Here is a 15,975-nt window from a genome sequence, read left to right as displayed (position 1 = left end):
ATTTCCTAATAAATAATAAATATTACATTTCATTACTTAATAAATCGCCTCATTATTTATTTATATGATTTATACTGTATATGAGATTAGAATACATGTTTGCTTTTGTAAGTGATTTTATGTTTTAGAATAGAATATGTAATATTCTCAATAATATTTGTAAAGGAAACATTGGTCCTATATGTGTCATTTACATATTTCAATTAATATGTAAAACGAGTGCATGTTTTTACCAAAAATAATATTGGATTTCTTTAAAATGCGTGTGCGTGTAAAACTATATAAGTTGCACAAAGAAATGATGAGTTTCTTCTCTAATGAAGTTGTTACCACCCCGTTTAGAGCATCATTATGGGCTTTTGACGTTATTACTAACGTGGTTGAAACGATAAATCTGCAACAGAGAAACTACGAGTTTTAGGAAACACTCGTCACAACATCATTCTTTTCTCAAACGATGCATTGTATTATGATAGTTCAGCCGCGAGTTACATCGTTGTTTGGGAAACGCACCCCAGAACTCAATCAGAAGATGCAGGATCAAGCTGAAGAGTTTGGATATGTTTGCGAAGGGGTTCCCACAATTGAATGAAAATAGTGCTAGGTCGGTGAAGAGAGAACTTAATTTTCTCTAATTTCATAAAATGAAAAATATTTCTTATCCAACAAGTGTGAGAAGGAGGGTAAGGGCCCTTCCAGTTCAGAAGAATGAATCGCCTAGCCAGAAGGGTTAAGAAGGCTACAAAGTCTACAAAATGAGAGGAGAAAGTGTGGCCAGGTGGGAGAACCCCAAATAAACCAATACTGGACAAGGTGGGATAAAAGTGTTAATAGCAGACAATAAGAAGAAAATTTGCCTCCAAAAAGAAAGCAGGGAGGGACAAGACCAAAACATATGAATTAAAATAGCTGAACCAGAATGATGCCCATCACACTCAGGGTCAATAGATGGGTTGATGCAAGCTAGCCTGCTCTTGGACCAAAGAGCTCTATGCACTACCTTGCATTGTATGAGCCTGTGACATGCACAGATTAAGGAAGAAATAACCCTGTTTAAAACCACTTTCCATGTCTCCTCATTAATGTATAATCTCACATTTTTGATTTATTTTTCATGATTGCAAATTTGTTAAACAATTACATATTCATCCTTTTATAAAAATGACTAAAGACAATTTTACTGGTTTTGCAATAAAAAATAAGTTTTTTTGCAATTACACCATGGTTTTGCGACACCATTCTTAGTTTAATCCATTTATTTGCTGTAAAACTGTAATACAAAACACACACACACACACACACACACACACACACACACACACACACACACACACACACACACACAAAACATTGATGCTACACTTTAAAATAATTGGTATTTTTTGTAAGGGTATATCTTCCATTTCTAAGAAATACATCCATAGGTGAGAAGTAAAAGTCTCCACTTTCCTTCCAAACCTGCAATTGCATCTCTGCCTATACCACTAACTGTACTCTCTCTCAAAAAAAAAAAAAAAAAACTTACATTACTAATGCTTTGCTTCTTAGACTTTACACAACTGAAACTTGCCTATAGCACTTATTCATTGTTGCTCTTATAGTTGTGTAAATTGCTTCCTTGTCCTCATTTGTAAGTCGCTTTGGATAAAAGCGTCTGCTAAATGACTAAATGTAAATGTAAATGTAAAATTGTGAGAATAGTGTGATGTAAACAGAATTTCAGGATATTGTCAGTGTCAGTTTGAGGAGCAAGTGATAGTTGAGGCAGGATCTGTCACAGCAGTCAGTCTTTATTCAATAGGAGTCAAACTAAACAAAGCACTATGTCACATGGAAACTGCTGGACAAGCAGCAGAATTGCTGCAACCTGACATGCAGTAAGCATAAAGTCAAACTAAACTGAGACAGATAATTAAATATAAAATATAGTAAGTAACGAATTATCTATACTGCCTGATTGAAACTAAATTAAAGTGGGACAAAAATAAGTCTATTAAATTGCATTGTGCCATGCCACATCTTTAAAATGTGTGTTTTAGCTTGTTCTGTGAATGTATTCAATTCAAGTTTATTTGTATAGCGCTTTTGCACAGTACGCATAGCGCACAGTGCTCAGCTGTTGCCTTCACAGCGCTTAAATTTAAACTTCTTTTGATTAAAATGTATTTTTCATTTATTTTATTGAACTGACTATATTCTGATTATAAATATACTGTAACTCTAGTACTATATTACTTCTATAAAAAAAAACTTAAAAATGAAAAATTCTAATTTTTAAATATTACAAATTTAAAATAAAGACAAAGCAACAACCTTTCAACCTTTTTCTGGTTGGATTAAAAATGTTCTGTGCATACGGTCAATTGTTTATGTCTCAACATTTCGAAAACATTTACAACATTTAGTTTGTCTCATATCAAGAATTGTGAGAGAAACATAAAATTGTAAAAAATGTAAACTTAATGTTGTGACAAAAAATCCGAAAATCTTGAACATAAGAGCTGTCTTTGCTTCTCACAATTTTACATTTCGTCTCCTTGGAATTATAAGGTTCTATCTGCGTTCTGAATGATTTTGAGATATTGAGCTTCAAAAGTTTTTGCATTCCATAGTAAACAGTATGTGTGTAACATTTGTTTTTTAAATAAAAGTCTTAAAATGTAAACAACTTATAAAAAAACATCCCATATTGTAAATAAGTTGTCATTTAATAAGAATGTCAATAACTCAATTTTGACTAAAATGTCAGATAGAACCTTATAATTCTAAGGTGATGATTTATCTAGCATTTCTCAATTTACTTTTTTCTGAAACAGAAATAACATAACGCATGCAGGTAAAAAGGCAGACTTGTTCCAGTTTCATTTTCCTTCATTCATGTACACCTCTTTGTCTTCAAATACCTTGAAATGTCTTTTTTTTGTGTCCATCCCTCATTGTTTTAGATGGGAATGATGGAGCCTATACTTGTACGAGTGCCCAAGTGTGCCAGTACACTGGGCATTGCTGTTGAAGGGGGTGCCAACACCAGACAGCCTCTGCCACGCATTGCAACAATACAGGTGGGTCAGAGCACTGGATACACAAAACACAGCATAAAGTTAAGCTGTTACACAAGGAAGATGCATAGTTAATAATTGCTTTTGGCTCATATCTAAGGCAGTACTTGTTGTGCTGAAAGCAATCTCAGAATGCAAAAAATGCACTACCATTTAAAAGTTTGCCGTCAATTCATTTTAAATTGTCAAAGTTATTCATTTTATCCAGCAATGATTCCTGTTAATCAAAGAATTAGAAGTGAAGTTGATTTAAAAACAAATTTTGAGAGGATCACATGCTTATGATTGACCACAGCTGATCCTGCATTAGCAACACAGGATTCACCAATCAGGTGATTCCTAACTCACTATAAAGTTATCTTCGTCTTGAAGAATCCCCCCGTCCACCCCTACTCCTCACTCCTTTTTCTTGACTGGGTGGCCCGGTGGCCCAGTGGTTAGCACTGTTGCTTCACACCAAGAATGTCACTGGTTCAAATCTTTACTTGGCCTGTAGACGTTTCTGTGTGGAGTTTACATGTTCTATCCATGCTCACGTGGGTTTTCCCTGGGTTCTCTGGTATCCTCTCACAGTCCAATGACATGCGACATAGGTAAATTGACCAAACCAAATTAGTACCATTGATGAGTCTTAATCAGAAATTCCTAATTGTCATTATCCATAAATAAGCAGGGGAGTTCTTGAGACCTACCTGAGCTCAACTACCCTCTTGCCTTAGAAACGGGATGGAGCCCCTGGCTCGGGGATCTTATGAGCTTAGGGATCTCTTCCACATCATGCCAAACGCTTCATAATCAATCATCAGCTAGGTGTAAACTTTTCAAACGGTTTCTGTTTTCACAACACTATTAAGCAGCACACATGTTTGAATGTTGATATAATAAGAAATTATTTGTGACTCCAAATCAGCATATTAGAATAATTTTATATAGGAAAGGCACTAAACTGACACTAAACTGGAGTAACAATTCAACTTTGCTGTCATTAAAATAAACAAAAAAAAAATTGGATTGTACTAATATTGAACAATGTCACAGTTTTTGCAATTTTTTTATCAAACAAATGTACCATACTAAGCATTTGATCCTCATCAAAACAAGGTTTAATCTAATTACATCTTGACTATTAGAAAACAAATGCTTGTGCACTTTTAATTCGATTTTCTAAGTCTACTTGTAGAAATTTCCAGATCTGTTATTTGAGCATAAGAAAACCTTCCTATGTATTGTAGTGTTGGAATATCTAGCCAATTCTATGCGTGTTCAATAAAAAAAGGTCTGGAGAGGGTTTTCTTCAATGTCAAAAATATTAGTAATTTATTACACACAAATGAATAATTCGAGGACAGAGCTCTGGGTTACGTTACCCCAATGCAATACTAGAATTACATTCAGGAGGTTTGCAACTAACTTACATTTTCCTGACTCCAGCATATATACACAACTGATATTAACAGGTGGCGTTTTGGTGTAACGTCACTTATCAGTAATTCTGCAGTCCTTTGGCTCTTGTACCCAAACATACTTCCTCTTTCTGCAACCCTTCTCTGCATACCAAAACTGTACAGTTAAGTGACCTTATATATTTATATATGTAATATATTTCACAACTTCCACAAGCATCAAGCTCCTTGTGATATGTCTTGAATTCTTATTAGACAGAAGTCAAGTCTGGAGCGGGGTCCCCGCACTACATTTATTCTTATTCTGCTATTTCCCTCTTGTCAGCAGTTCCTTCTAAGAAGTATGCAACACAGTACGAAAGAAGAAGTATGCTTGGTTAATATATGGTATCATACAAAAGAAAAACATTGATTCATCTGTTGTTAGTTTAAACATTTTTGTAATAAAAAAAAATAAGACACTAAAGTAATAAAAATAAATTCCTTTTTCCCCACAGTAGCCAATGGCCTAGAAAGTTAGGCAGCATTCCTAGTTTTTTTAGAAGAGCTTTACAGCTTGCTGATTTGATTTTTTTATAGTGTTCAAACTCAGGCTCGTAGAAAGTGTGCTCAGTAATAAATCTGAAATGTTAACATAAAAGTAACACAAAGTGTTAGAATTACTATTCCAAGAAAGTACCTTTTGTTCCACTAATGGAAAGGGTAGCTAATGTACTGTGAAGGTCTGATATTACACCCATCAAAAGTGCAAGATACAGTTGTAACTTATATAATGTGGTTTCAGAAAAAGCTTTTAAAAGCTGTTCCCTCATAGACACATGAATGCTCAGGTCAGTGAAACCTGCTTCTCCGTCATAGGACTAAAATTGCAGCTCTGCATGACAAAACAGTTCCAATTTTCTTATTAGCAATGACTCATGAGACATTTAATGCTTTCCCTGTTAGATAGACCCCCATCTGTGCATCTAGCAGTAAGATGGCAGATTAGTCTTTAGTCTTAACTTTACAGGAAGTTTCAAATATAAAGGAGCCGCTTTGTTTTCCCCTCATTTCTTTTATGACCTTTAGTCCAGCATCTGCTAGCTAATGGAGCGCATTAGCATATTTATGTGCATGTGTCTGTGTGCTTGTTTCTATCAGCGTTGTGCTCACTCGACAGGAAGGTGAGAGATTTCCCCTTTAGCGCAAAGTGGCTTTGCACCGAAGTGTGTTTGCTTACATATTCAAACCTGATGGGAATCAAGCAGATAACGATATGCATTTAGCTTTAGGCGATGAAAGCAGATGAGATTAACATAACTTGTATCTAATAATGCGTATAGAGATGTCCGATACTGCTGACCGAGGGGTGACGGACATCATGATGTTGCTCTATTTGGCTTTTTTGTAGATCGGTAGAGGCAATATCCTTGAAATTTGCATAGAATGTCAGTTTGCACAGCCAACATTAATAAATATCACAACTGGAAAAGGTCAGGAGAACACAGCCTGTCATAGACCCATCTGGATGCGTTTCATAATTAAAGATGCAGATTTTTTTTCTCTAGTTAGTGTCTGGAGATATCACACCTGTCTCTGTGACAGCCCTGGGCTTGGTAAACGGAGCAGAAAGAGTTTAGAGAGCAACCTGTCATTTTTTTTGCCAATCACAAGTGTTCGGTTTGAGTGTGCTGATGTTGGATTGGAGGGAGGTATTTAGGATTTACAAAGTTTTAGAGATAAAAATGGGGTGATTGGTCTAATATGACACAGGAAAAATTACATTTGCTAGCAGTGTTTCAGAAAGTGGTGCATTACAATATTGAGTTACTCCCCAAAAAAGTAACTAATTATGTTACTTAGTTACTTTTTATGGAAAGTAATGCGTTATATTACTTTTGAGTATGTTTGTTACTTTTCCTGGTTGAGCTTTGATCCCTTTTAGAACTTGCAGGTGTTTTTTTTTTTATAGAAAAGCTCTGCATTTAACAACCCCCTATATAAGCTACACCTTTATTTCCTTTAAAAAATGTAGGACAATATTATATTTTAAGAACTTTCTGAGCCCAGAGCTATACATGCTGTATAAACAGATTAATGAAAGCATCGAAAGTAATGTGTTTGCTACTTTTGTATGTTTTGTGTTATTAGTTAAGTAATTTCACTGTCCATTGAGATAAAGATTGCAATAAAGCCTAAGAGTACTCACATAAAATAATTTATTTTAAGGCACAAACAGATTTTAAATGAACAGTAAGATGATAAAAAAAACGTCCCCAAATCAAAAGAAATCTTTGAGCTTTATACATTAAATAAATCGCTTCAAGTGGCCTTAACGAATGTGGAAATCTTTTCTCAAAAGAGAAAAAATCTTACTCTATTACAAAACAGTAGTTGATTCTACAGTAGACAGTGACTGCATCTCCTCAACAATAAAAGCAATAACCTTTTTTTGAGTTTAGTCAAATTAATTAATTTACCTGAAGAACGTGAAGTGATGTCAATCATTTGTTGTTTAGCTGAAAGTATTCGATGTCATGTTTCTTGCAGTTGGCAAGAGTTTTACTTACATATAGTCTACACTTAACAACAATCCACTTCTTTGCTTCGTTGAGTTCAAAATAACAAAGTTCTATTGCAAAAAAGTAAGTCATCCATTCTGACTGTCTGTAGTGAAGACGGGAGATTTGCGAATGAATCGTTTGTTTCACCAGTCGAACCAGTTCACCAAATTAAACTGAGTCGGCCTGAAACTGTTGCGTCTTCAGTATGCTAATAACTTTATTACTTACATTTTAACATGCCAGATACACCCTCTGACTCAAAATAAACAAAAATCCTGAGATATTCAGTTACTAAAACAGTACACTGACTCATCTGCTGGGAAAAAAAGAGACCTGATGATGATGAGTGCAAACTGACTGTCTGGTCCCTTGCAGCACGCTCGCGCATTGAGAGTGTGATTCAACCTGGATAAGGTCATTTTCACAATATATATTTTAAAAGCCAATAAAGCAAGGTAAAAAGTAACTGGAGTACATTTTTTTAAAAGTAGCTCAAATAATATTACTTATTTTTAAAGTAATGTGTTACTTGTTACTTTTAAAAAAAGTTCTATTATTACGTAGCGTGCGTTACTTTTAACATGTTACCCCAATACTGTTTGCGAGTTGAATGCACCTCAGCGGGGCAATGTAAAATTCACAAGATGTTTCTTTAACAAATTGTTTCTACTGAGTGGTACAGTTCAGTGCGGCAATGCAATCCACTTTCCACTGCCAATAGTACCCACACTTGGTAGGTGTGGTGTGCAGTATGCCACAAAGAAGCCATCAATGTCCTTCTACCTCTGCATGTTTCGTGGACTCTACACTGTAAAACCCAACAGACCACTTTATCAAATGAAATGAGTGTAGTTAACTCAAAATTGACAAAGTTATTTCTACGCATTTGAAAAGAGTTTTGAACTCAGTGTTGAATGTAATGAGTTAATTAAATATCTCATTACTTCAAGTTAAATGGAGTACGTTCACAGTACTCATATAGATTATTTTTTTTAACTCAAATGGTTTGTTGCAATCAGTTTCCTAAATCAGTTTGAGTTGCCTCAACTTATTGGGTTTTACAGTACTCAGTTGGTTTGAGTTCTCTTCATTTATTGTGTTTTACTGTGCTCAAATTGCTTCATTTACTCAACTAGATTAAGTTCACAGTACTCATTAGAATTAGTTTTTGAACTTAAATGGTTTGTTGCAATCGGTTTCCTCAAACAGTTTGATTTACCTTAACTTTTTGGGTTTTACAATGTACAAATATAGATGCACAACAAACAAATACAAATTCAGAATCATAACGATCTTTAATGCCTGGTAAAAAATTTTATCCCGCTCCCACAAGGTTTTATTCAGCCGTATTCAGCCTTTGTTCATTTTCAGAGTCAGATTTACAAACATATCCACTCAATATATTTGCCAAATACCGATTGTGTTTCATATATCATATCAGCATTATTTCTATACACATAGTAGGTACATATTGAGCCAAGAAAAAATGTAAAATGTATAGCGATTAATGCCTCCCGAAAAACACCCAGCTGGATGCTACAGAGCCCAGACAAGCGACACACACAGCACCACGGCGGATACGCTCACTCGCTCACTCTCTCTCATTCTCACACACACATGCAGCACTACGGCAGAGTGATACTCTCTCTCTCTGTTTCTCTCTTGGGAACGCTTTTTTGTTAGACCGCCCATTACCGTTCAAATTACACCAGAGTTACCGACCGCTACCTTGTTTTTTTCTGAAATTTAGGCGGACCTGTTTTAAGTTTCCACAGTGTAATAAAATGACAGTGACAGGACAAAAACACAGAAAATAAGGGAATTAATTAATTATAATAATTTAATATATATATATATATATATATATATATATATATATATATTTTATTTTTTTTTTAAAGTGATCGAGGAAATGCACACGTTTAGATGTGAAATGTCAAATGCCCGGTAAACAACAATGGTTGTTCTGTTAAACACAAAAGAAGATATTTTGAAGAGAACTGAAAACCTGTAACCATTGACTTCCATAGTAGTAAATACAACTGCTATGGAAGTCAGTGGTTCCAGGGTTCCAGCTTTTTCAAAATATCTTCTTCTGCCTTTAAGAGAAGAAAGAAACTCATAAATGATTGGAGCCACCTGAGGGAGTGTTAATAGTGAGTAAATGTTCATGTTTTGGGTGAACTGTCACTTTAAATTTTAAGCAGACCTGAGATATTGAAATATTTATTGAATTGGTTTAGCTTTTCTTTTGAAGCTAACGAATATTATTAAATGATTTTATCCTTTATTGTCCCTGATAGCCTACTGCAGGTTAATTCTAATGTTTTTCGATTTGTGAAACGCCATTTTCAGAGAGTGACTCCATTTGTTCTGGTGGATAATGTTTCTAGAACAAAAATGCTTTTCATGAATGGTTTTTCAAAGCATCATTCATATGTGAGGTTATAGTGGGATCTTAAATGTTGTCTGACGCAGTTACAAACTGAATCCAACCTGAAAGAAACACATGGCACAATAAGCTGATGTCACCGTTGTGTAACCAAGGCCACCGCTCCTCCGGTCTCCTCAAGACACACTTTGGTTTTAATCAAATGTTCATAATGAGAGCAATCACTTCTTCAATCTTCAATCAGACTTTCACAGCTCAGGTTTCTTGTTGAGAGTTAAATTGTAATAAATGTTGACAAATTACATTGGACTCCAGCAGGATCATGTGACAGTGGTGTTGTGGTCCTCCAGTTCTCATTAGCCGCTTTTCCATTCCATTTTTATATACTGGGTGATTCAGAGCTAATAACAAACCCAAAAGCTGCATTTCCACATGCAGTGCTACTTTACACCCTTAGCCTAGGTAGAACAATAACACGTCCCCTAATTTCAACAGTGGGAGTAGAGTAAATGGAAACTAACTAAATAGCAAATTCAACATAACAGAATGTTTGGTCTAAAGACTCAAAAGTCAACATTTTACTAATAATTTACAATTGAAGAACATAATTATTCATTTGTGTACACTGTAAAAAATACTGCGTATGTTTTACTTAAAATGGAGGCGGCTAATTGAATCAGCCTTTTGAGTATTTCAAATTCATTTTTTTTTAGTTTGTCCTATTCGACTTTGCATGTTTCAAGTAACATCAACTAAATTTTATCAGTTTTCAACTTGGTTTTAAGCTTGTCAAACCGTTTTTTAAAGTAAAATGTAATTAATTATCCTTATAATCCACAGTATTTTTAAGTTACTATTATTCAGTGAAACTTTTAAGTAATGCTAACATTGTTTTATTGTTTTTCTACCTAAATTAAAGTTAAATTAATTGTTTAATCCTTATAAACCACACATTTAAAATTTTGTACAAACATTAATCTTTCTTATTTTTCTACAAGTATCAAACAATAAACACAAAAACAGTCAAATGCATTTATTCTATTGAAAATCTTTTTATAGTATTACGGAATTTCAACCTTATTTTATAATATTTTACAATTGAATGTATTTTATAATTATAATGTTACTTTGGCAAAGGCCACAACCTTAACCCCTGTAACAGAAGCTAGCAGAGAAGCAGTGACTAAACAAGCATGCGTTGTCTTTTTTTATTGAATTATTGAATATTTTTCCCCCACGTCACCAGTCGACAACCCCAAACTGAGTGTGCCTCACACTGGAGAGTTGGCTTGACAAACCACCTGTAGATACTGTACATTCTTCTCTCTCTCTAAAAAATAAAAACCTTACTCCAGTACTTAATTATCCAAGCAATGACAGTTTTTTTTTTTTTGTTTAATTAGCACTTCTTGTGTGTATTGCCTCTTCTAATTGCTAAATGCCTGCTAAATTGTAAGTCACTTTTGACAAAAGTGTCTGCTAAATGTAAATGTACATCCAGCCAGTTGTATTCACAGAATAAACCCTAAGTCTTCTGTCGGTGTCATATTTTCTTATTGTGATTATTGCTGATTTTTTTTTTTTATCACGCTATGCATTTATCACAAAGCAAATGCTGCACAACGAAGTTGAGGATCCATGTGCAGTATTTGGTAACACTTTATTTTGATGGTCCATTTGAGTATTAGTAGACTGTCTGCTTAATATCTGTTGATACTACTGCTTCAACAGACATTTAACTGACTATAAGAAACTTTGCAAGTACATGTCAACTTACACTAACCCTAACCCCAACCCCAACCCTAACCCCAACCTAACAGTCTACTTATAATCTAATGAGAATTAGTTGGCATGAAGATGCAGTGTAACATAAATTTAACAAAAGGACCTCCAAAATAAAGTGTGACCCAGTATTTATTAAACAGGGAATGGTCAGGCAAGGTTGATCACAAGAGCAAATGGGTACATAAAGAGCAATTCAAAAGTGTAGTCAGTACACAGGCAAAGAGATCGGCCCAAGCGGCTAACAACAAGAAACAATAAACAAAGCAAGGGTCAGGAAACACGGCATGGCAAGGGAAACAAGGAAAACACTTCATAGTGTAAACTAAGCAACAATGTGTGCTGTGTGGGTTTGCAATGAGGGGTAATTTGGGCAAGGTGTGTGAGTGAAGTGCATGATGAAATCTGTAGTTCATTAAAGTGGCAGATTTGTAGTTCTCCAGTGATCTGCAAATGCTAGATAGCTGTGATTGTGACAACAGTATTATTATAAAAAGAAAACATTAACATGTATAAGGATAAAATACTTGATGTATTGCTTTATTGTAAACACATGTTAGGAGTAAACAAATGTTTAAAACTAATTCAATTACAAAAGAATGATAAAGTACAATAGGTACAATAGGTAACACTTTAAATATTGTTTTATACAACACTTTACACTTCACATTAGTTTAAGAGGTGGTTCACCTAAAAAAATCAAAATTATGTCATCATTTACTCATCCTTTATTGTTGCAAACTTGTTTGATGGAGTTAACTTGTTAACAAAAGTTTGGGAGCAGGACCACGCCTTACTTTGCATCCTTAACTTTGCATCACCTACTCCCTAAGACTTATTTAAGGCAGACCTGCCCTCTAGCACTATTCATCTCATTTTACTCAAATCCACCGTCCCTCCCTCTATTTCCTTGCTTCTCATTAACAATCCTTATAACCCTCTCTTCCTTCCTAGGTTGAATCGGGGGGTCTTAATATTTCTACCAAAACATTACAGAGATGATACCCCCACTCTGAATCTCTGGGCATCATCGTAGGAAGCCTGATCAACCTACCTACTCATTCATTATTTATCCCTTTGCTTCTGTTCCCCTTCATCCCACTGTTCCTTTACCATTTTCATCCCTACATCCCTACAATAAAGTCTAGCGCAAAGTGTGGTGTGGTCCATGCCGGTGTAATTTACTTTCTTCCGTTGAACACAAAAGAAGATATTTTAAAGAAAACTGGAATCATCTTCCAGCTACCATTAACCTGCTTTAGGTATCAGAGACAATATCAATAGCAACTGGATGCAGCCTTGATGATGCAAGCTGAGACTGCAAATCTCAGTGATGCAATGTCAGAAACAATGCACTTAATGGAGCTTGTGATGTCACTGTGAGGGGTAGGGTTATGTGAGCGCCTAAAAAAGCATTGGATGGAGCTCAGATTGCACTGCACCAGGTCTGCATCCAGACCCTTCTCGGCAATGGCAAAATCATTTAATAATGTTCATGAGCTTGAAAGAAAAGCTAAACCAACAAAATAAATATCTCAAAATTCTTCTCAAACTTTAAAGTGATAGTTCACACAAAATCTGAAAGTATACTCACTATTTACACTCCCTTAAGTGGTTTGCATCATTTATGAGTTTCTTTCTTCTGTTAAAGACAAAAGAAGATATTTTGAAAAATGCTGGAAACCTGTAAACATTGGCTTCCATAGTATTTGTTTTTCCTACTACACAGTAGATACTATACAGTGCATCCGGAAAGTATTCATAGCGCTTTACTTTTTCCACAATTTTTTATGTTGCAGCCTTATTCCAAAATGGATTAAATTCAAAAGTCTACACACAATACCCCATTTGCCGTGAAGCTCTAAATTGAGCTCAGGTACATTCAGTTTCCACTGATCATTCTTGAGATGCTTCAGCAGCTTAATTGGAGTTCACCTGTGGTAAATTCCGTTCATTGAACATGATTTGAAAAGGCATACACCTGTCTATATAAGGTACCAGGGTTGACAGTGCATGTCAAAGCACAAACCAAACATGAAGACAAAGGAATTGTCAGCAGCAGGAACTGAAAGACTAGTCAGGATAGAGGGAAAATGAGGGACTGGGCTGACGGTTCATCTTCCAGCAGGACAATGACCCAAAGCACACCGCAAAAATATCAATGGAGTGGCTTCACAACAACTCGGTGAATGTCCTTGAGTGGCCCAGCTAAAGCCCAGACCTAAATCCTATTGAACATTTCTGGAGAGATCTAAAAATGGCTGTACACCGTCGCTTCCCTTCCAACCTGATAGAGCTTGAGAGGTACTGCAAAGAGAAATGGGCAAAAATTTTTAAAAAGACTTGAGACTGTAATTGCTGCCAAAGGTGCATCCACAAAGTATTGAGCAAAGGCTGTGAATACTTATGTCCATGTGATTTTTCAGGTTTTTTATTTTGAATACATTTGCAGCAATTTAAAAAAAATCTTTTTTCACATTGTCATTGTGCGGTATTGTGTGTAGAATGTGTAGAATTTTGAGGAAATTAATTAATTTAATCCAGTTTGGAATAAGGCTGTAACATAAAAAAAATGTGGAAACAGTGAAGCGCTATAATATACTTTCCAGATGCACTGTACTCCTACTATAGTCAATGGTTACAGGTTTCCAGGTTTTCTTCAAAAGCCCCTGGCCATTGACCTTAAGGAAAGCTCAATCAAGAACTCTCAAAAGTGACTGTACACACTAACACACTCGCTCTTTGCCTGACAGTGAAAAGGCATCATTTCTGGAGTGTAGAGAATTTAGTTGGCCTAAATGTAGCATGACTATTAGATTGCGATCAGACGGCCTCCCTCCAGCTGAACAAAAGATGACAAGCAGAACGCTGGTCTTGGTTATCTCCTTCTACCTGTCCTCAGGCACTTTATCTTCATGCTGTGACAGGAGGTCAGCTAATGACCTCTCGATATGAAGTAGCATATCAGAGAGAGCAAGCGGTCATTTTCTCCTCCATTTCCCACTTGTCTTTCCCCTTGCACTTTTGATGAACGATCTCTCTGTTTTCCAAAGTTTGACCTTCTCTTCTTGTGTTTTCTTTCTTTCTCTTGGTCGTCTCCAGAAGGGGGGCTCTGTGCATCTGTGTGGACAGTTACGGGTGGGACAGGTAATTCTGGAGGTGAACGGTGTCTCGCTTAAAGGCATGGAGCACCGGGACGCCACTCGGCTCATTGCAGAGGCATTTAAGACCAAAGACAAGGACCATGTGGACTTTTTGATCATGGAGTTCAACTCTGCTCTGTAGATGTTGTCGCTGGAGAGTTCTGACTGCAGAGACCTTGCACTTTACGTCACGTCCGCACAGAGGAGCCCATGAGTCACGCTTGTCATTTCTAATGAGTCACAATTAGCTTCGAGTTGAAACGCTGCAAAACGCCCACCTGAAGCCTGTGTTCACGCTATAACAGCAGCAAACAGACAGCACTCGCTCACTGCAAACACCTGCTGTGCTCCAGAGGAGGATCTGCAGAGCCATGGCTGAGGGCCAGATGATTGATAGGACGAGATCAGGGTCATGTCAAGTTTGGCAAATCTGTGTCACTTTGTTTACAGTCTGTTCAATGAAAGATATATACAGTTGAAGTAAAAAATTATTAGCCCTCTTATGAATTTTTTTTTTATCTGTATCAAATATTTCCCAAATGATTATTAACAGAGCAAGGAAATTTTTACAGTATTTCCTATAATATTTTTTCTTCTGGAGAAAGTCTTATTTGTTTTATTTTGGCTAGAATAAACACAGTTTTTATTTTTTAAAACCATTTTAAGGTCAATGTTATTGTATTATTATATTTTTTGATTGACTATAGAACAAACCATCATTATACAATGACTTGCCTAATTAACTTAACTTGCCTAATTAACCTAGTTAACCTAGTTAAACCTTTAAATTGCAATTTAAGCTGATTACTAGTATCTTAAATATCTAGTAAAATATTATTTACTGTCATCATGGTAAAAAATAAAAGAAATCAGTTATTAAAACTTTTATGTTTAGAAATTTGTTAAAGTCTTTGCATCAAGCAAAAATCGGGGGTGGGGGGGGGGATATACGGGGGGCTAATAATTCGAGAGGGCCAATGATTCTGAATTCAACTGTATGTATATTTTTTGTTAGATGCACTGATACTAATTTGCTGAGATGATACTAATAGCTGATTATATATAATAGATGATTATTAAGTGATGATTATTTAGCGACGGTATGGTGATTTTGGCTTTTATACCTTCTAAAATCTATGAAAGTTAATTCCACAATTAAAAAAAAGGATTAAAACGTTATTTTCTCCATTTCAGCTGGTTGTTCGACAGTATATGATAAACAGGAAAACAAATGACTTATGATATTGTTCTTAAACTAAAATTAAAAATAAATTTCTTGACGTTGACATGAATTCAAATTAAATCGTAATCATTCATATTAACATTTTAATCAAATATATTCATATTGACATATATTTATTTTTAAAGTTTGTGGTTTGTATATTTAATGTTTTTTGAAAGGTCTATTATGCTCACAAAGACAAGATTTATTCTAAATTAATTTGATCAAATATACAGTAAAAAGTTGCCGTTGTGAATTATTATTACACTTTAAAGTGACAAAATGATTGAATATTATTTTACTTAATTTGATAAATTATTATTATTATTATTATTAATGTTTTTTGTGAAAATAATTTTTCAGGATATTTTAATTAATAGAAAGTTTTAAAAAAAGTTGTAAAAGTCTTTACTGTCTTTTTTGATTCATTC

General features: G+C 35.1%; 1 protein-coding gene across 1 annotated transcript; it reads left to right on the top strand.

Moving 5' to 3' along the window:
• The first annotated feature begins 2,830 nt into the window (after positions 1-2,830).
• Positions 2,831-14,805, top strand: LOC130228352 (whirlin-like). The gene is made up of 3 exons (XM_056456790.1): positions 2,831-2,836; positions 2,946-3,062; positions 14,282-14,805. The coding sequence occupies exons 1-3, from the start codon at positions 2,831-2,833 to the stop codon at positions 14,462-14,464; spliced, it is 306 nt and encodes a 101-aa protein (XP_056312765.1). The 3' UTR covers positions 14,465-14,805.
• The last annotated feature ends 1,170 nt before the right edge of the window (positions 14,806-15,975 follow it).

The sequence above is a fragment of the Danio aesculapii genome, chromosome 5 (assembly GCF_903798145.1).
Source record: "Danio aesculapii chromosome 5, fDanAes4.1, whole genome shotgun sequence".
NCBI classification, from domain to species: domain Eukaryota; kingdom Metazoa; phylum Chordata; class Actinopteri; order Cypriniformes; family Danionidae; genus Danio; species Danio aesculapii.
Note: the sequence above shows the minus strand (reverse complement) of the source record. Positions and strands in the feature narration are given on the sequence as shown.

Bases quoted from the DNA above. Each gene is read 5' to 3' on its own strand.
- LOC130228352 (XM_056456790.1), top strand. The intron at 3,063-14,281 runs GTGGGTCAGAGC...GGTCGTCTCCAG, and splicing joins CACGCATTGCAACAATACAG to AAGGGGGGCTCTGTGCATCT.